The following is a 20,231-nucleotide window of genomic DNA, read 5'->3' on the forward strand; positions in this document are numbered from 1 at the left end:
ACGCTTCTATTTTTCGGAAATGACATTTTACTTAGAATAAAAAGATGGACGTATTCGAGTATCTCTTCGAATTGAAGCAGAACAAAGTTTACACACACAAACAATACAAATACTTGACAGAAAGTTCTTTATACAAACAATGGAAATGTTATAGAATAGCAGTCTTTGCTGAACCAAAATATTTTCATAAAGCAAAGAAATTGGTATAACTGAAATGTGTGAAAGTTCTTGAAGCAGACAAAAATATAACAACAAAACTTACAGATATTCTAAAGGTAAGTTTATCTTACAATATTATGTCAAAACTGGCGTACTGTCAATATTTGACGGAGAGAAGTCAGTTCAAGAACAACTTACTGACCTGCTGCCAAAATCTGCTCGATGGAAGCTGTCGTTATGCCAATCTGAGGAGCCCCAGCAGGTTCATCGAACGAATCTTCAAAAAGAGCATCTTCCGTGAAAAGTGCTATTGGTTTTGTAAACTTCTTTGCTTTCAATTCATCTGGACCGTCTCTGTCACCAGTATATTGTATTTGAACTGTACCAACAGTTTGAAATACCACCCATAAAGTCTTCTGAGTCAGCAAATGGAATGCCAAGCCAAAAGTTTGAACGGTCTCCATTTGTATATTGAGTTTTTTGACCTCCTGTATGAGTCCATACTTTCACATATGGCATAATAGAACTTTGCATTTCAGGGTTAATGGTTGTTGTGAAGTTGTTGTTAAAGTTCATAGCATCTAATGTCAAGTTGTATGACCTCATATCCTCAACTGTAGAATATTCTTCTCTTGGATAATATTTGCCATCTATGTTTATATGATATTTAATACCGGGGTTGTAGAAACAAGAATAGTCATTTATAGTTCGTCTGAACAGTACAAACATAGTATCTGCATGTTTTATTGCAGTTGTTAAGGCAATATCTGTTCTTGCACCTGGGTCAGCACTTTGGTTTCCAACTTCACCTGCAAAGTCTTTGACAGATATTTGGTGTATAGGGAACATAAGTGGAACTGCAATATTTTGGCAGCTAAAGCATTTGAAATATCTGGGTCCAACATATAGACTGCAAGTCTGCTTTCTATTCTCTTGCATTCAAATTTTTCGCATGTGAACTTAACTGGGTCCCAAGCAGTTCCAGCAGCATTGAAATAATAGTTTACTTCAGTGTTGAGGTTGAGAACCAAAGTCTAAGTCAACCTTGCCTTTGCAAAAGTCACAGAACTTGGCTCCACCAGTTCCAGCTACAGTAAGAGTGAATGGGTCTTGTGTTGGTGCAATGACTAAGTTATTTTTGCTTGGAGTAAGTTCGATAGAAATTTTTCCTGCCCAGTTTGGCAAGTATCTTAAAAACCTGAAGATGAGGAAAGATGACAAAGGAACTCTAAGTTTCAGTTTTACTTTAGTGGCAGCAGTTCCATCTGAACCAGAAAGGTTAACATAAACTCCTGGAACGTTAGGGTCAAGTCTTCTTATTTTCTCAATAGTTGCATATTGGTCTGTTTGTTCTCTAGCTTGTGGTTGTACTGAGTTTCTCAAAGCGAACCATTCATAGTTTGCCCATGTTACTGTTTGAACTAAGTCAGAGTTAGAATATATCTTATATCCCATGAAAACTTCTGGAGCATATTGGTATCCGACATAGAAAATTCCATTGCAACCTTTCTTGTCAGACAACTTGGCAGAAGGTTTTATTTCAATGTCTTGTTCCACGTATAAGAATGAGTTGTCAATAGAAATAATATGAAACCTGTCGCAAGCAATATCTACTGTTGTTGAAGAACCTTCTCCAAACTCACCTACGTTTCCATAAGAAACAGCAGTTGTATATTCGTAAGTTCCAGGAACTATTTCTGACCTTCTAATGGCATTGTCGCATTCGTTATACCATTCGGAAACATTTCCGTTCATGGCATCCAAAACTGTTGGCGTTATATTCTGAGCGGCGTACATTTCATATGGGTAAAAATATAGAATAGTTGGATTTATGTGTCATAATAGAACCCACTCGGACCAAGCTTTACTTTCTTCCTGACTGAGTTTTTAACTCTTCTTTTTCCTTCATTGCCACTACTTTCACTAGTTGCATCTTCACTACTTTCACTTTGTTCTACTCTTCTCTTCTTCTTTGGTGTCGCTTTTGGTAACTTGCCCTCTGCTTCAAGTTGTTGCATCTTTTGCCTCATGTTCACCTAGTATGTTGTAAATTTCCCATGTCCTTTTTGCCTTTGGGCTCTGGTCGCCCATCTCAGGTAACCTATATCCTAGAAAGATTTTGTCATAGTTTGTATTTGAGTCTTCGCGTATTGTTTGCATGACTCTTTCCTGAGTTTCCGGTTCAAGCTCTTCAAACAGAGCTTGTCCATATGGAATAAGCTCGTTTCCAAATATATGTTTTTGTAGCCATTCTGGTTTTCTTTCCATGTTACCAATTATATCTTTTGTGAATGGGAAAGCTTTTACCCAATGTTTCAGTCTTGCGTCATTTATTTCTGTAGTTGGTTTTATTTTGTCAAGGAACATGTTTTTTCAATACTAACATTTCATTTGGTACTGTCCATTTGAGTTTTCTTAAATATTCATCCCTTCTCGGTTCATTGTCTGCAAAGTAAGTTTTTATGACATTTTGTAAACTTTCGTTTGCAAGGTCATGTACAATAGGTTCTCTTCCTTCTCTATCCCTAACTTTCTTTCTAAACTCTTCACCAAATATACCATCTTTATGGTTCTGTGTAGTTCTTTGAGATAAATGTTCTAGAACGTCAGGTGTTATATTTCCATCAGCCATGTTCATTTCATACTGGTCCAAAATATCTGCATCTTTCATATCTTTCAATGGCATTAAAGCCGCGCTGAAAATACCAGCTATATCTGGTTCACCATTCACTTCCATTGCGTCTACAACTTCTTGGAATTGTGGTTGTAAGTTTATGAACCACCTATCCGGGTTAGCTTTATGACCCCATCTCATTGTAGTTCCATAGTCTGCAGAAACAAAAGTAGGTTTGTTTCCATATTGGTTAGGTTCTGAATGAACTTTAAACAATGTTTCATTTCTATATGTTTTGTTGAAATTTAACCTTTTATTTTCACCGAGTTCAGCCAAAGATTGAACGTTATATGGTCGTAAGTAAAAAGGGTTATTGTATTTGCGTACATTTTCTTTCAGTACTTCCATTCTATGCTGAATATTTTCATCTGGTGTTGGAGTCTTTTGTATGTCGGCAAACATTTTTCGATATTCTTCTACTATGTCAGCCGAATTTTTCTTAGACTCTTGGAAAGATTCCATATTCTCCGCATACTCTTGTTGAGGGTCAAGATTTTTCGGCTGTTCCAAATCTTCATCTAGTTCTGTGAAGTTAGTTTCCAAAGGAGGGACTTGTTCGTTTCCTTCAGGCTCTTCTAGCTGTTGTTGCTGAACTATTTCTTCCATGTCTGGTTGTATCTGAACTTCTTCCTGTGGAGTTTCTTGTACCTCATCTGCTGGCATTTCATATATTCCGAGACCGTTTTTAACAAGTTCCCTATCTAAGTCATCCGGACTCATAAACCTTTCTTCTTTCGTTCCGTCTCTATTTTTTACGCGTTTCATGAAGAGAGTTGAATTATCATTTAGCTCTGACACCAAATATCTCGGAGTAAATTCAGTCATGTCATTTGGATGATATGCTATTAAATCATATCTCTTAGCGAGCTTGTATTTTCCAGGTTTGAAATTATATCCCATTTGGTGCTGAACCATAAAGCTAAATAGGTTCGGGTCAGTATTTCCTTCCTTGAACTTTCTAATAGCTTCTTTATATCTGTCACTAAAGTCAAGAGTATCTGGGTAACCATAGTCTTCCTTAAGCATTTTTAAGAATTCTTGGTTTCCTTGTTCTCTACTTCTTTTATGTCCTTGCTCTGTTTGTGGTTGTTGCTGTGCAGTGTTTTGAACTGTTGGTTGTGGTGCAGTGTTTTGAACTGTTGGTTGTGGTGCAGTGTTTTGAACTGTTGGTTGTGGTGCTGGTTGTTGTGTTGGTTGTTGTTGTTGTGCTGGTTGTTGTTGTTGTGTTGGTTTTGGTGCATGCCTGTGTCTGTGTCCATGTGACGATGTAAATGTTTTAGGTAGTCCTGGTGCAGGTGCTTCTCTTGGAGGGTTTGGTGGTATATAAGTTCCACCAGCTGGCACATATGTTCCATCTGCAGCATAATGTCCTACCTGACTTTTCGTTTTTAAGAAAGCATTTACTAGGTCTGTTTTGGTCTGTTGTAACTCTTTTTCTTGACTTTCCACAACAGTTGCTCTAACGGCGTCATAAGCACTTTGAACTGCCTGTCTCGTTGCTGCATCTGTTATTTTCGTCATATTTTGTGCTACTTCTCTTAACTCTTTGTCGAAACCTTCAGACTTCAGTTTCTTTCCAGATGAGAAGTCGTTCACTAGTTTCACCTTACTATGAAGAGCTTCGAAGGCGTTCTTAAAGTCAGCATTCATTAAAGCTTCATTTGAACTGTCTTCATCCGCTTGTATTTTTGTCCTTATTGACCCTATAAGTTGGGCTGCTTTAGCGTTGGCTTGGGCATCTAACCAGTCATTATTAGCTTTTATATATTCTGCGCTTTTCATTGCCTTTTGCATGGCTGCGTCGTTATTTTTACTTTCTTGTGCTAAGTTTTCATACTGTACGGTTTGGTTTTGCAACTGTAAAAGTTTTTCTGCCTTTACATTTGCTTCAACTTCTTTTTTATACTCATCGCTATCCATATATGTCTTCATGGCTTTTTGTTTTATCTCTTCATCTTTCAGTACTTTATATTGAGTAGTATGGTTTTTCAAATTTATAACATCTTGTTCCATTTTTGCTACTTCTGCTGCTTTTTCTGACACTTTTTTCGCATATTCCTCTGTACTTAGTTCTTTCAGTTGTTCTTCTTTCTTCTTTTTCTCTACGTTTAACTCATTGAGTTTCTTTGTGTGTCTGTCATATTCTAGTTTCTTTTCGTTTTCACTTATTTGTTTCTGTATGTCTATGTTTGACTTTTTGACATCTGTTGTTTGATTTTTGAGTGAACTCAAATTCATTTGACTTTGAGGGTTATAAGCTGTTCCGTCTGCAGCTCCACCATAGCCTGCCATTTTCGCTAAAAGTGCCGCTCTTAAACCTCCACTCTGTGCACCAATAACTCGGTTTAAAAGCATAGGGTTGCTTGACATTTGTTGCAACATAGTGGGGTCATTCATCATTTGTTGTTGCAACTGTTGTTGTGGTGTCAGTTTTACTATTGGATGTTTCAATGCTCCCTTCCTCTTACGTATATTCTTACGTAGCTTACGTGGCATTTTAAGTGAAGTTAAAAAGCGGTTTTTGACAGATGTTTATATGACACTTTTTGTTCAGCTCAAAAAACTACTCGGTCAAAGTGTTGTCAGTTTTGTAAAATAACCGTCCTATCTCATTCTATAAGGGAGAAAAGGCTTCTCAAAGTATACTTCCTTGGAACGCCTGTAACTTTTCCTGTAGCGACGATAGACCCTTACTTGTCCGGACAAAGTTATACTAAACATCTTCAGGGCTAGAGGGCACGAAGTGCCTGGAGGCCCCACTACCTTTTTTTTTTCCAGACGTGTTACTAATAGTTATGCGTATGCAATTAAAGTATTTCTGATGGACAAAATGTGAGATTTATATCAGATAATTCATTTCTACTATTAAGTTATTCATTTATGAGTTTGCACTTATTCGCACTAAATAAATAACTATTAAAAATTGTTTTAATTAATTGACACCATATAATAGAGTGAATTTTGTTTGATCAAACAACAATAGATGATAGATATAAAGCCAAGAAACTTGCTATTAATATGCTCTACTTGCTATTTCAATGTAAGTATGATATTTTCTAAATGTTTCGTTCAGATAACTTAGATATATTAGTCAAAATTTGAAATTTTAATAGCACATATATTAAAAATAATTATTCATAAAAGATTAATGAAATAGTAAAAAAAATCAATCAAATTATAAAAATACAACATATGGTTTTTTATGGTTGTCTCATAATAGCATTTCATGAGAAAAAATATAATACTATTTATTTTTGCATAGTTCAATTTTTTTAAATAATGCAAGATATCCCGCCATTAGTTTTCATGAAATAATCCAAAAATCAGCATACACTTGAGAACATAGCAGCTCTACATGTTTTCGCTATTTATTTTCCAATAATATGAGGGGTTCACGGGATAAAGCTTCATTAAGCATAATTGATTACAATATCATCATATATATACCGAACATATAACAAATGGGATATTTGTATACTAAAATAAAAAAGGAGCAAATTATATAATTTTTGTCATGCTACTTATAGGTTCAAAAATCTTATAATATAAAAATATTTTCAAATACAAAGAAAATATGTGTTTATTTCAAATTTGAAAATTAGATATCTTGTGGGGTCCACTTTCCTCCTCTGTAATCACCTGTAGGGTTATCCTTAGGAAATCTTTTTGCATTTCTTGCCTTGTTGATCTCTTTTCTTGTTTCTGGTGTAGCTTTCTTTTGATTTCTGGATTTATTTTTCTCATATTCAAGTTTTTGGAGTTCGCGGATTGAAGGAGATATTTGGTAATTATTGACACGATTGTATATTTCTTGTTTGCATTTCTCTCCTTCGTTTTTTTGTAAAATTGTAACAGCCGTACGCATTTCAAACGATTTTGCGTTGTTTCCTTTGGGACACTGAGTAAGCATTGAGTGATGTATCGATTCATTTTGTTGTGTTTGAGCATTAGGATCAATTTCTGGAATCAACTTTGCGGCATCATCTGTAAAACGTTGAAATTGCTTCGCTAAATCAGGTTTTGTAAGTGGCTGAAACACAGGATATTCTTTGTCTTTTTCGTGAAGGCAATTTTCATGCCTTCCGATAAAATGATTTAATGTATTCTTCCATAGGAAAATTTTTTTGTTGTTTCAATTGGAAGCATGATAATAAAAGTGAACCACTTAATAACTTTCGAATATATCTGATGAAATACTTTTTCTTGGTGTTTTAATGGTCTTCCACGTTTCTTCGGCTCTTCTGCTTTAGATTTGATTGGGAATGCTGGCTGTGATTCACTTTCTTTCTGTTGATTAACAGTTTCTTTTCCTGCTGCTTCTTTATATCCACCATTTTCAAGCTTTTCGAAAGCTCTGCCAACTGCACGTACACAATGACGAGGATCAAGTGTAATTTTAGCATTCGGAGCATATTGCTGGATGATGGCTTTCGTTTTATTGTCATTGTCATGAACCACTGTGGAAACATTTGTAAAGTCAAAATTTGACATCATCCTCTTTGTACATTCTGTTTCCATCATGTTGGATGAGCCTTCAAAGTCTCCTCCAGAGCTCTTTTTTATAACAGTTGTTTCACCAACAACTTTTCCACGGTTGTCCATCATTAAACTTTGGCACGCTGTAGCATTTCTGCCAACATTATAATGCGAATCAGTGCTTAAAAATGTATCTTTCTTCATTGTTTGTTGAGCATTTTTAATAGATTGCTCTTTATATTCTAGTATTACCTTACCTATTTCTTTTTGATGACGGTAAAACTCTTTTTCACTCGGCACTTTAATATTGTTATCTTGAAATAAATTCCTTGCTCGAGTATAAGAGTCACCATTAACAATTACAGAAGCAGTCCAGTGTTTTGGATCGACTTCCTTTGGCGCATTCTTTTCTTGGGAGTTTTTTCTTGCTTCAATTGATTTTTCGTTAGCTTCACGACTTTGTTGTTTGCGTCTGCTTGGTGGAGGCATATTACGTAAATGTCGGCAAAAAATGTAATAAACGTAGTGAATAATTAAAAAGATTGCTTTATATAACAAATATAATCATTTTTTCCTTAGAAATCCCATTATTTGCATAACAATATTTAAAAATATTTTTTTGATATAGTTTACAGTCACATCAATATGAACTATATTAAACTATCAGAAACTTATGTATGTTATTAGTAAAGTTGAAATTTTTATCATATTTACACATTAAATTTAATTTTCATGCATATTTAAGTTTTTTTCAACACAATCTTGTATTGTTAGTACCGACAATATGAAAGAAAGTTATACTGTATTTAATTTTAGCAATAAACAAAAAAATCTAAATTATATCTTTAGATACTAGGATTGATTTAATGACTAAGAACGTTTTTATCAATAATACCATGATTCATAACATATAGACATAACCTAAATATACCAAAGCATTTCTACTTGGAACTAGCGCATCGCCAAAATAATGGGTCAATATTCATTTGACGTAATGCTGATCGAGAGAAGTCTTTATATATAAGCCTTATCACAATGCCACGAATGCACCCAGCTGCAGGCGTGTCTTGTTTAACATTCATTCCTATATATGATGGAACATTAATCAATAATCATGGAAGTATCACTTTTCAAATAACATCATTGTTAAATGAAAGAAAATTGTATGCAAAATTACATTTTGGTAATGGTGAGACGCAATATGTTGAAGTATATATCATTATTATTTAATATACAAACAAACTCTAGTACAAAATTGTATTAATTCAACTTTCATGTCTAATATAAAAACTTTTTTTAAAAAAAAGAGATATAATCGTGTATAATATGAGAAAAATGAATATCAATACAAAATAAAATATCAATTAGCTATTGCTGATGACATATCATGAATATTGATCATTTGATTTGATTAATTTTGATAAATATTAGGCTTTTTCTAGTTACATATTATAATAAGGCTTTTAAATGGATATTTATTGATATGAGCTTATTTCAAAATGACAGTCTTTGATTTATCCACTAATAAGATTTGATGTCACAAAAATCTAGATTTTGGGGCATAAAAACCTAACACCAAATCATAACTTCTGTGCATATACTAAATTGAGTACAGAAATATGTTAATTTTCAGTATTTTTAGAAGAATTCTTATTATCCTTCAAAAAGTCAGTATTTCTGCTGTAATTTTCTACAACATTGTAGTTATTGCACTTTGTCTATGGATTTGTATATATGTTATATATAAATTATATATCTAAACTGCCCATAAGTGCAATTTTTATATAAATTGTTTATTTCTTTAACAATTTCATATGAAATATGCTTTTTTAAGCGTATCAAAGCTGTGTTCTTAATGTGCATGGATATATCAAGAAAAATGTCGAAAAAAAATGTGAATTCACAAATTCACTGAATTTTCACCGTTTTTTGAATTTTGCTACAGCACTAATATTAAATAATACTAAAATCTTCTGTCTTTGTAAAAGAATAAATTCTGACAAAAAGTGCTCGTTTAAATTTAATGATCATCTGTATGACTAAGTGGTAAAAAGTGTTTATGACCAAAAAAGGGTTACATGCTTAGTCTATTTTTCTGACAGGATACTCTAGATTTACATGATCTCTATTTCATATCTCCGTTTTTAGATTCTTCGACAGATTTTATGATAGAAAACCAAGATTAACAAATTTCCGGCATGTTAATGAAGAAATCTGCAGCTACCCTCAATATTATTTCAATAATCAGTATCGTTTCTCTTACAATTTATTTTTTTCTCAATAATTTAACAAGAAATAACAATACACACTTGGTTTTACGTATAAAAGCTAAGTGTCGAACTTAATCAACTTTACTTACTTAGCAAATGAATATTTTTGTGGTTGCGAGTTCTGAATGCTGAAGTTTTAGATTTCTCTATAAATGATATCATTGCACTTACAATGTTGTTCCAGCCTATCGCATAAATCATAGAAAATCCAAAAAAAAAAATATAAAGAAAATTCATGTCATGAAGTTCAAAAAATACCGTGTAACATTAAAATTTGTTATGCATAATACATTTTAGCTATTATTGATTTTTTTTAATTTTCGAGAAATTGAATGGTGAGTCCGATAGAGAAATTTTTAAAAATCCTAGTGCCTCATAGAAGTAATTTCCCTCGTCTCCCATACTTCCAAATGTATGCATATGACATAAACTTTTATGCATTACACAAGTGGCCAATAATATCTATAGAGTAAAAAATTAGAAATTTAATTTTTTTATATGATAGTTATATTTCAGATTTGCGAGCGTAACTTTTTTCTCCATGGCATACTTGTTTTAAGAGCAAATGATCAAAATCGTCCTTCAATTATTGAAGGAGCTGATATCTTTTGAAAATTGAATTGAAAGGGTATTCAATTTTCAAATTTCCTCTCAATTTTGGAAACATATCAACTCTATGAATTAACAATTATGTGCCTTCACAGTTTATCAGTCATATAAGGTGCTTATAAAGAAAAAAGTTACGCTCGCAAAATATGTTTTTATATAGATTTCACATAAAATAATTATGTAATTTCTAAAAAGAATATTTTTGTTCTTGAATATTAAAGTGTATTGTAGTTTAAAAAGTTTTAAATATGTTGCTAAAATTTCAGGTTTATAGCTCATGTCTAGCATGACTTCTTCGTATGCGCAAAAAATCTGACACGTAAGGGTATCCTTAAAGAAAAAAGTAATAAAAAATTTGTTATAATTAATATTTTACAGAGATATTACACTTGGCTTTATGGCAACTTGAGAGACCTGATCGAGTCGAAGTAAGGATGCTTTAGGGCTTCTTCAGCGGAAATACGCTCCATGTGGTCGTAACGAAGGCAGCGATCGATGAGATCGATTGACTCATTGTTAATAAGTCCTCTTGGAGCCTTTGAAGCGATCGTATGAAGGTCTTTGCGGTTTGGATTTTTCGGAAGACTTCTAATTAAAGCTTCTGGGAGCTGGATTCCGTATTTCTTTACGTAAGCATCAAAATCATTGCGTCCAAGTAATCCAACGATCTTCGATACCATATCATAATCATCTGAGCCTCTAAAGTAAGGAGTTTTGCCAAAAATGATACCAAGCATTGTGACTCCGAATCCCCACATGTCAATCGAATAGTCGTAGCATTGATAATCGACAAGAAGCTCAATAGGTTTGAAATGTTTCGAAGCGACGTGAATATTGTAATGAGTTCCTGGGTGGTAGAACTCCGCCAAGCCCCAATCAATCAGGCGAAGTTTCTTGGTCGTGGGATCATATAAGACGTTTTGTGGTTTTATATCGCGATGCATGATTCCTCTTGAGTGGGCATACTCCAGGGCACGAAGTAGTTGATAAAGATATATGCGTGCCTCGTTATCTGTGAAATTAGGGTATAAAAGGTTAAATTCAACAGCTTCAACGTATTCTTGAACAAAAATGTAACGTTTGGAATCTTCTGTTTGCACTATATCAAGTAACTTAACAATGCTTGTTCCATCTTTCAGGTTTAACATTATTTTTGCTTCACGATTGTATTTTTGAGGACGAACAGGTTTCATTACTTTAAGAGCGACTTTCTTATCGCCCTTGTAACCAAGAAATACATCACTATACTTTCCTGTACCAATCCATTCTCCGATTTCATAGCCATCTGGAGGAACTGTTGGTAATTTCCAGTTTTCACTTTCGTACCAAGCTGGACCACGTTTCTCATTGACATCAGCATACACACGTGATATGGTTTCAACTTTATAAGTTGCATTCTCCTTCATAATTGCTCTTCCCCTCGACATTTCTTGATAAATAAATCTACGCTAGATTTTGACAATAAATTGTAAACCGATATTTTTGTCAAAAAATAAACGCTTTTTGTAAATAAGAGAAATATTATTCTTTATCCTTAATGAATTATTATTCAACATTTTTTTTTGAAATGAAAATTTTTTTGTAAAGTTTCGAAACAGGTCATGAATCTGAATTATGAATACATTGGTGCTCATATCAGTGATTATATTGACAATGAAACTCTTTTTGATATATTCGATATAGGAGATATTAAAACAATCATGAAATATTCGAAATTGACCGTTGATCAGTACATTACTCTTCTCAAACAATCTTCTTCAACAATTAATACCAAAGAGTTATATACCTGTACACGAAATGCAAATGTTACTCTCCAAAACGTCTAAGAAATCATCTCAATCCTGAAATCGATTAAACAATACATGAAATTCAATGTATTAGAAGGCATCATTAATTACTTAAATCAAACAGACAAAGAGTTACGTGATTCTTCAGCAAAAATAAAAAAACTTCAAGAAGAATTAAATGAATTTCAAAATCAAAGACAAAATGATGCTTAAGAAACAACAATTAATTGTAATTATAACTATCCAAAAGAGTTTTTAAATAAAATTTCAGAACTTAAGGAATCCAGTGATTTTGATAGTGTTTATGAGTTCTTTGATGAGCTTTCTGCGAAAGGAGATAAAGTAATGATGTCAAAAGTTTGTGAAGAAGGCCTTTGGAAAAAGACAAATGGGTGGGGTTTCAATATACTTCACTATGCAAGCCTTTTAGGAAATCTTAGGCTCATTAAATCTCTTATCGAATGTAACTGTGATAAAGATACAAAGACTTCATATGGATGGACTCCGCTCTTTATAGCATCAAGGACTAATTATCTTGAAGTTGTTAAATATCTTATCTCTGTTGGAGCCGATAAAGAAGCAAAGGATAATGATGGTAATACTCCACTCATTTATGCATCAGAAAATGGTTATCTTGAAGTTGTTAAATATCTTATCTCTGTTGGAGCCGATAAAGAAGCAAAGGACAATGATGGTAATACTCCACTCTCAATTGCAAAAGATGAAGTAAGAGATTATCTAAGTTCTTTTGGAGCCAATAAAACAAATAAATAGTCATACCATATTAAAGATTGCAATACTAATTGAGATTTAAAGGTAGATATTAACTGGACCTTCCGTTTTCATACTTTAAATCCAGTGAGAGTGCATTTTCCATAAACATTCATCAATATACATCCTAAATTTTAAAATATAAATTGATATCAATGAGCCATTGTAGTTAAATCAACTCATTTCCTAAGGTAGTTTTGCTATTGGGCTTCTTTCATTTGGACATTATTCTTGCACAAATACGTCAAACTATGGGTTACTAAAATATGAAATAAAGATATGTTGAAAAATTTTATTGTCGTCTTGATAGAAGAACTTCATGACCAGATTAAGCATTACACCATTATTGATGAAATGATATGATTCCTCCCAAATCAATAAAGAAAAAAATAATTCCAGGATTTTTAAAAGTTGAATATGCTTCTCTATCACAATCTAAATTTTATGAGCCATTCTATTGTAAAACACTTTTTTATTGTAAAATTTATTTCTTTTCCTATCTAACAGAAATTTCCAAATAAACGTGACATTTGTTCATGGAGAAAAATTTTGAGGTTCAATTTGAAATTTTCCTCAAAATTATAAAAATATTAATATTTACTAGATTCTAAAAATATGTCGAAAATCTTTGTCAATCTGACAATAAACGTGACATCAATTTGAGAAGATCAAAAAATAATGTTTCTTGTTTTTTCCGCTCTATCTGTTTCAAAGCAATGGGCAGTTTTAATGGCCGGTTCTCGTGGCTATAACAACTACCGTCACCAAGCCGATATTTTCCACATCTACGACATCATAAAGACCCGTGGATTTCCAAAAGAAAATATTATTACATTAGCCTACAACGATGTTGTTAGACATAAAGACAACCCATACCCAGGCAAAATCTTCGCCACAGCAGACCATAAAAACGTATACCCAGGCCGTGAAAACATCGATTATACAGGACAAGATGCTAATGCAGAGAATTTCTTCCGTGTTTTACTCGGCGATACACACAACGGCAGAGCATTGCAATCCACAGCTGAAGACGACGTTTTCGTTTATTACGATGATCATGGTGCTCCAGGTCTTCTCTGCGTTCCTCATAACAATGGACCCGAAATTTATGCTGATAACATCGCCTCCGTTATTTCCCAGATGAAAAAGGAAAAGAAATTCCGTAATCTCTTCTTCGTTATTGAAGCTTGTTATTCCGGCTCCGTTGCGCTTAACATCACCGAGCCAAATGTTTTTATCATTACAGCGGCTTCAGACCAGCAGCCATCTTACTCCGCTCAGTGGGATTCGAGGCTCCATACTTTCAGATCTAATGAGTTCACACAGAACTTCCTTAAGTACATTTTGGAGCACCCAGATGGCAGATTAATCGATTCCGCCAACGCAGCTGCCGAACGAACAGTCCACAGCCATGTTTTATCATTTGGCGATATGAAGCTTGCCAAATTACCACTTTCCACCTTCTTACTCAACGCAGAACCAGAAGAGGTTAACAACGAGGACTCTGGCGATTCTGAAAACTCAGTAGAAAACGGTGCATCAACACATGTTGCAGCTCTTGAGTATCTCCAGCGCCGTTTGAAGGAGACAACATCCAAGGAAGAGGCCAACGCCATCAAAGGACAGATCGAACATGAAGTCCAGCGTAGAGCTCGCTCTGATAAGATATTTGATGGAATTACCCGCAGAATTGTTCCAAATGGCTTACCTGTTGGCACAAAGTTCGTCAACTACATCGATTACGACTGCTATAGAACAGCTATTGAAGGTTTCCGTACTTATTGTGGTGAAATTGATGAAAATGAGCTTGCAAAGATGAATATTTTCACTCACCTTTGCGAACGCACAGACAAGAAGACAATTTTAGAAGATATCAAGAAGGAATGCCCTGTTATCCAGTGGGATCAGGAAGAACTTTACTTCTAATCATAATTTTTTTATTTTAATTCTTTTTTTATTTAAAGAGTATATGCAGTTTTAAAATGATAGTTTACTCTGTTTAACTTTTTAAATCTTTTTTAAAATTTTTTTTCGCCAAAAATTAGCAGTTTAGCTTAGCCATTGATGCCATTAATCACTTACCAGGATGTATATATAGATCTATAAGTAACTTATCTCTCATCAAATCTTTTTCTGGAAATTCTTTTATAATATCTGAAACAGTGAAATGACAGACATTTGATGTATGTTATAGGGTTGTCGATTTTGGTTTACATCGAAATCTTCTCAAGAAGATATTTAACTTAATATCTTCATAAAAATCTGCGAACCTTCATATTATGAAAAATATCAAGATTAGTCGCTTCTTATACTTATATTCTTAATTTTGGGGAGTTATCAGTATATGGGATAGCTAAAAGATTTGTATTTCGTCATCTAAAAAAGTTTTATAAGAATCATTCTATAACAATATACACCACCATGGATTTTTGTATGTAATTAGTATGTTTTCATTGAAAGAAAGCAAATTTATCTCAGAAAAATTAGATTAGTGGATTACTTCTTTTTATTTGAAGATTAAAATTGATTATAAGAATAAAACGGATTGCTTCGTTAGTAGCTACTATATCATCAAACAATAAGATAAAAATTGTGAGATATGAATGATATCCATGGAATGCAAATGTATTTATAACAAAAGAGAAATCGAATCGATTTATTCATCCAATATGATGTAAAATTCGCTTCAAAGAAGCTCAAACCCGATAAAAATGATTTGATTTTATACTTATATAATATAATTCACGATTCTCATATTTGATGTCGTTAGTTTGTTTATGTCTAAACAAAATCTATTAACCAATTTAGTTAAAAGATTAATTTTTTCAATAGTAGTATATGCATGCAGGTTTGGTGACTTTTTTTGTAATCGTAAGAATTCACACAATATTGGCCGATTTTGTAAGTAATTTTCATACAATCGATAAAATAAATGTATGATTCTTACGCTTTTTATTCTTATACTAGAATCAAAATCTCGAGCACAAAAGTGACATTGAATACTTGTAAGTATAGAATTTCCATGTAAACTATTCATTTCTATCGTTTTTTGTAGTCCACATTTCCTCACTCTCGATTTTACTCATAAAAATATTAAAAAATCACTATACAATATATAAAATATATATTTATATGGTTAAAACAATGTTATTTTTGCGAGATTTCATCTGAAATTAAAATTAGGGATTTTTTGAATTTTGAACTAAAATTTGTGATTGGCAATTATTGAATAATCGATTGGAATATGAAAGAAATACTTTAAAATTGAATAGAATGTGCCGATAGAATTTTTCTCACAATTTTAAAAAGTTGTCCAAATCCTATTTTTGATTGAGTTTTTGCAATTTTTATATATCAAGTGACAAGCTAAAAATCAAATTTTTGTTGTACTACTATTAATGCAACTATTTGTAAATTACGTGCATCCTTTGTATTCGAGTAATCAACACCGAGATTACATATTGCAAGAAAATCTTTGGAATTGGATTTTTATTTGAATTTAAATTCGGACAGTCTATTTCATGTTGCTTCGTGAGAATATATATAATTTGCAATATGAAAATGATATACATGATTCTGTATAAATAAGTAATTATGCTTTAGGAAACTGCTCGGCATTGCATGAGATCTAATCTTAATAATTTTTTAGATATGTTGAAATATGTAATATTTAGCTTCAATATCATTTATTATGGTGTGTCTTTGCTGTTTTGTGATATTGGATATCAATGACTCTTCTGTGAACGAAAAAATCATTAAATTCTAAACGTAAGCGAAACTCATTCAATTTATTATTAGAATCAAATCTATTTTAAAATTGAGCTATTTGATAAATCACAAAAGAATACTTTATATTTTTAGTCAAAATTTGTTGATAGGAGCTTATTGGCGCAATCTACTGATCTTCTTGGAAGGAGCGCACAGACCAGTCAGAAGCGCTCCTTCCAGGACCAGAAAGACTAGAAGGGGGCCCTGACCTTGAGAAAGGACCCCCTGCCAGGTCTTTCTGTGACAATTCGGTTCGCATTGCGAGTGTCTGCTGCTTCTTTAGTATACATATCATGTGTACGGAGGCACTGCGAGCCTCCTTACCCATTATATGTGAATTTGACACTTTACAAAACCGTTAACGTATATTTTACAACACAAACACCAACACCAACTTAACCTTAAATATTTATAAAGCAGCCAACCACTTCACCTCACTAACGTTTTCACAAACGACTTCACTACTGTAAAAAATAAACGTTCTCACTTACAAAAGTATTGCAACTCTTCCCATTGCTGTGCTTCACACAATAGTTCATATTCTTCAGTATCGCTGCTGTCGCTCCAATCGTCAGAGTCAAAGTCACTGTCAAAATAAATGTTAGTAAGTTTTGACAAAGCTAATGAAACACGTTTACCGTTTGTATCGTATGCTTGTATAAACTTTCCATTCTTCATTCCTTCATAAACGCTCAAACTAACTTTACCCTTTCTCCCTCGTATCTGATAGAATGTATTTTCACGAGGAACGAAGAACAAATTCTTGAACTCATGACCGTTGTAGTTTGTTATCTCAATAGTTTTCGTCATTTATATAAAAATAAAATAAAAAATAATTTTAAAAAAATAAACTTAAAAATTAATGATATCACCACCCTCACACGTATGAAAACATAGCACAAAAATAAATTTAGATGAAGTGGTGAAATCTCACCTCTTTTTTCACCCGGTTTTTCACCCTGTTGAATTCATTGCTTTATAACTCTCTTCCTTGGTTTCTTTTTAGTTGCTTTCTTCATGTCTGTCTCCAACTTGACTGTCTTTCTTCTTCGTCCATAATGATACCAATTACTTCCACCAGTCAATGAGTCAAATGGTCGTTCATAAGGGTTTCCATACATTCCATAAGGTCCGTATGGATAAACCGCTGGTGGAGAAGAAACATTTTCTTTAGTTCCATCGACTCTATTTAAATGCATTGTTTCACCTTTCATCTGGTCATTAAAGTCTTTTGCGTGTTTTGCAAACTCATCGTCCTTTCCTAAAGCATTTTCTGACTCAGTCGCAACCAAATTGGATGCTTTATTTATGAGCCCTATTTTATTTAATCTTAACTTCTTTGCAACCCAGCCTCCAATCTTTCCTTTATTTGCATCTAATGTCTTTGAAACCCTTCCTCCACTCATTTTATTTACTGCGTCATAAGCTCCAAGTGCTTTTGCTCCAAATGCTAATGCTTTTGTTCCCATTGCGCCTAAAGCTGCCCAAGCTACCATTTACACCATATTAAAATCATCTCTCTTCAACATTATCTCATAAAAGTTTCATTACTGGAGAAAGTCAATGAAACATAAACATTCTCATTCATAAACTTCTTTCTTATATCATCTATACGCTTCAAAATGTCTGAACAATTGCTAACATCTTCTACAACAGTTATTTCATCATGAATGACCTTCAAGAACAAGCTCATTTAATATGCAATTAAAATCATCTCAATAATGAGTCCATCCTTTCCGTCTTTGGGTAGCACAACATCTTTCATTGAAGAAGGTTCGACAAGTCTTATGTTAAACTTACTGACAAAGTTTGTTATACTATAATGCTTCGGCGGCGAATACATATAGTTTGAAAGAAATAATATAGATTCTTCAGCAAATTCACTTATACTGGATTTTATAACAATGTTCTCACGAGACCAAATGCACCAATTGACAATCTTGTAAGCATCCTGCTGAACCTTCTACTGTAAACGTCGATGGTAACATTCCACGAAGGTCATCTATTGACATCTTTGAGTCACTGAATTTAAATATTTTCTTAAAGCAATCGTCATTATCTAACCATGCAATAGCTTTGAAGTTTTCATTCGAATATACATCTGCTTCATTAAATGTAAAACCTGACTTCTTTGCAGAGACGACTTTAAAATCTATTGAGTTTGTTTCAAAATTATATGCTATGGTAACTTCTGAAGGTAATGGATGTCCTTCCGCAGTAAGTTGTTCTCTCACTACCGTTTGAAGCTTTGTGTTAAAAACTTTCATGTCATCTCCTGTGTCTAGGTTCACATACACAGCAACAGGAAAACTATCTTGCTTCTTTGTTTCATCATTATATCTCAAAACATTAAAGTTTCTTCAATAATATTGTTCTTCCTGCTGGAATACTTCGAACCTGTCTGATTTCAATAGCTTTCTCACCTCCTACATACTCTACCCAGTGTCTTGGATATTCATAAGTATACTGACTTTCTTGAATTTTGGTTGGTTCATCATAACGTGTTCATAGTATATCTTTATACTCTTGTCAGTTAGACTCGGTGCTATGTTCTGAATATTTCTGACTTGCATTTTTAATGGAGATAAAATGAAGCATTTAATACATGATGTAGATGAAGACATGAATGAAACTACAGACAAACTTAACTCTTCTCTTATTCTTCCTTTCAGCAAAGATTATGAATTCTGTTCAAATGGTGTGTATTTCTATTGTGGAAAGATGGGTTCAGGTAAGACATTTAACCTCATTCGTCATAACTCATAACAGAGCGTTTAGGAAACGACTCTTACTATGACCAAATCATTATATCAGCAACTTCAGACTCTATGGACTCAACAGCGAAAACATTTATGTCAAAAGTTCAAGCCTCTGTCGTTAAAGTTCCAGACAGTGAACTCATTGAATTTCTTCAACGTTACATTTGACGTAAGAGAAAATATTATGCCATCGTAGAGTTCATACAGTCAGGAATGCAAAAGACTTCTGAGGAGATGGAAAGAATTATTGACAAACACCACTTACGTCAATACTCAGGAGTTTACGATATGAAACGACTTACAAACTACATTCTATCAAAACTTTCAAAATACCCCTTCAAAAAATATCCTTCAAACACTCTGCTCGTTTGCGACGACTTCGCCGGAAAAGGTTTAGTTTCAAAGCCTGACTCACCATTAGCTAACATCATAACTAAAGTCAGACATTACCATTTAACTGTAGCAATACTTATGCAAACATGGAGGTTTTTAGCTTTAAACATAAAACATCTCATAACTGACTTCGTTATCTTTCAAGGTTTCTCACGCTATGATATTGAACTCATTTGGAAACAGTCAGATATAACATTACCTTTTGAAGAAATTTGGGAAGCATATAAGTCTCTCATCTCTCCTCGTTCATACCTTGAGATTCATATCATGACTAATACCATTAAAGTCAAAATATTACATGGGAACGACCAACATTGTTTTAAAGTTTAACCTTCAATTGACTGATGGTAAACAAATTCCATGCATCTCTGTCGCCATTTCTGTTAATATTTTTGCTGTCATTCATATCATCCACTTCCCCATCCGTTAGCTTTTGAGGATATGCGTTAGAATAGCTGTTCTTAAATGAAGGCTTTTCACCTTTGAGAGCATAAACTCTATAACTTTCTGCATACTTTATGTTTGAACCTCCTGAGCCATCATTGACATAAATTTTTATAGGCTT

At 33.3% G+C, this 20,231-nt stretch overlaps 8 protein-coding genes and 3 pseudogenes across 11 annotated transcripts, besides 3 other annotated features; 3 read left to right on the forward strand and 8 right to left on the reverse strand.

The window, feature by feature from the left end:
• Positions 1-3,031: part of a mobile genetic element that runs on past the window's edge.
• On the reverse strand, positions 1,288-1,914 carry TVAGG3_0740410 (uncharacterized protein; the record flags this gene model as incomplete). The annotated part of the gene is made up of 1 exon (XM_051244857.1): positions 1,288-1,914. A coding segment is annotated over one exon (627 nt), but the record flags the coding sequence as incomplete, so codon positions are not given.
• On the reverse strand, positions 1,989-2,250 carry TVAGG3_0740420 (annotated as a pseudogene). Its single transcript has one exon. A coding segment is annotated over exon 1 (262 nt).
• Positions 3,032-3,557: 526 nt separating the features above from the next.
• On the reverse strand, positions 3,558-4,479 carry TVAGG3_0740430 (annotated as a pseudogene). Its single transcript has one exon. A coding segment is annotated over exon 1 (922 nt).
• A 519-nt stretch (positions 4,480-4,998) lies between these two features.
• On the reverse strand, positions 4,999-5,329 carry TVAGG3_0740440 (protein of unknown function, DUF4106 family; the record flags this gene model as incomplete). Its single annotated transcript, XM_051244858.1, has 1 exon — positions 4,999-5,329. A coding segment is annotated over one exon (331 nt), but the record flags the coding sequence as incomplete, so codon positions are not given.
• Positions 5,330-5,606: 277 nt separating this feature from the next.
• Positions 5,607-10,519: a mobile genetic element.
• On the reverse strand, positions 6,432-6,743 carry TVAGG3_0740460 (uncharacterized protein; the record flags this gene model as incomplete). The annotated part of the gene is made up of 1 exon (XM_001581312.2): positions 6,432-6,743. The coding sequence occupies one exon, from the start codon at positions 6,741-6,743 to the stop codon at positions 6,432-6,434; it is 312 nt and encodes a 103-aa protein (XP_001581362.2).
• TVAGG3_0740470 (zebrafish ch211-108c17.2-related family) lies at positions 7,196-7,798 on the reverse strand (the record flags this gene model as incomplete). Its single annotated transcript, XM_051244859.1, has 1 exon — positions 7,196-7,798. A coding segment is annotated over one exon (603 nt), but the record flags the coding sequence as incomplete, so codon positions are not given.
• Positions 10,520-10,542: 23 nt separating the features above from the next.
• TVAGG3_0740480 (STKc CK2 alpha domain-containing protein) lies at positions 10,543-11,636 on the reverse strand (the record flags this gene model as incomplete). The annotated part of the gene is made up of 1 exon (XM_001299782.1): positions 10,584-11,615. One exon carries the CDS (start codon positions 11,613-11,615, stop codon positions 10,584-10,586), a length of 1,032 nt encoding a protein of 343 aa, XP_001299783.1.
• Positions 11,637-11,788: 152 nt separating this feature from the next.
• On the forward strand, positions 11,789-13,245 carry TVAGG3_0740490 (ankyrin repeat protein family; the record flags this gene model as incomplete). Its single annotated transcript, XM_001299781.2, has 1 exon — positions 12,321-12,749. One exon carries the CDS (start codon positions 12,321-12,323, stop codon positions 12,747-12,749), a length of 429 nt encoding a protein of 142 aa, XP_001299782.1.
• A 101-nt stretch (positions 13,246-13,346) lies between these two features.
• On the forward strand, positions 13,347-14,727 carry TVAGG3_0740500 (Clan CD, family C13, legumain-like cysteine peptidase; the record flags this gene model as incomplete). Its single annotated transcript, XM_001299780.2, has 1 exon — positions 13,425-14,672. One exon carries the CDS (start codon positions 13,425-13,427, stop codon positions 14,670-14,672), a length of 1,248 nt encoding a protein of 415 aa, XP_001299781.1.
• Positions 14,728-16,793: 2,066 nt separating this feature from the next.
• Positions 16,794-20,231: part of a mobile genetic element that runs on past the window's edge.
• TVAGG3_0740520 lies at positions 18,208-18,526 on the reverse strand (annotated as a pseudogene). The gene has a single exon. A coding segment is annotated over exon 1 (319 nt).
• Positions 19,487-19,989, forward strand: TVAGG3_0740530 (protein of unknown function, DUF4106 family; the record flags this gene model as incomplete). The annotated part of the gene is made up of 1 exon (XM_051244860.1): positions 19,487-19,989. A coding segment is annotated over one exon (503 nt), but the record flags the coding sequence as incomplete, so codon positions are not given.

Source organism: Trichomonas vaginalis, chromosome III (assembly GCF_026262505.1).
Source record: "Trichomonas vaginalis G3 chromosome III, whole genome shotgun sequence".
In the NCBI taxonomy this organism is placed as follows: Eukaryota; Parabasalia; order Trichomonadida; family Trichomonadidae; genus Trichomonas; species Trichomonas vaginalis.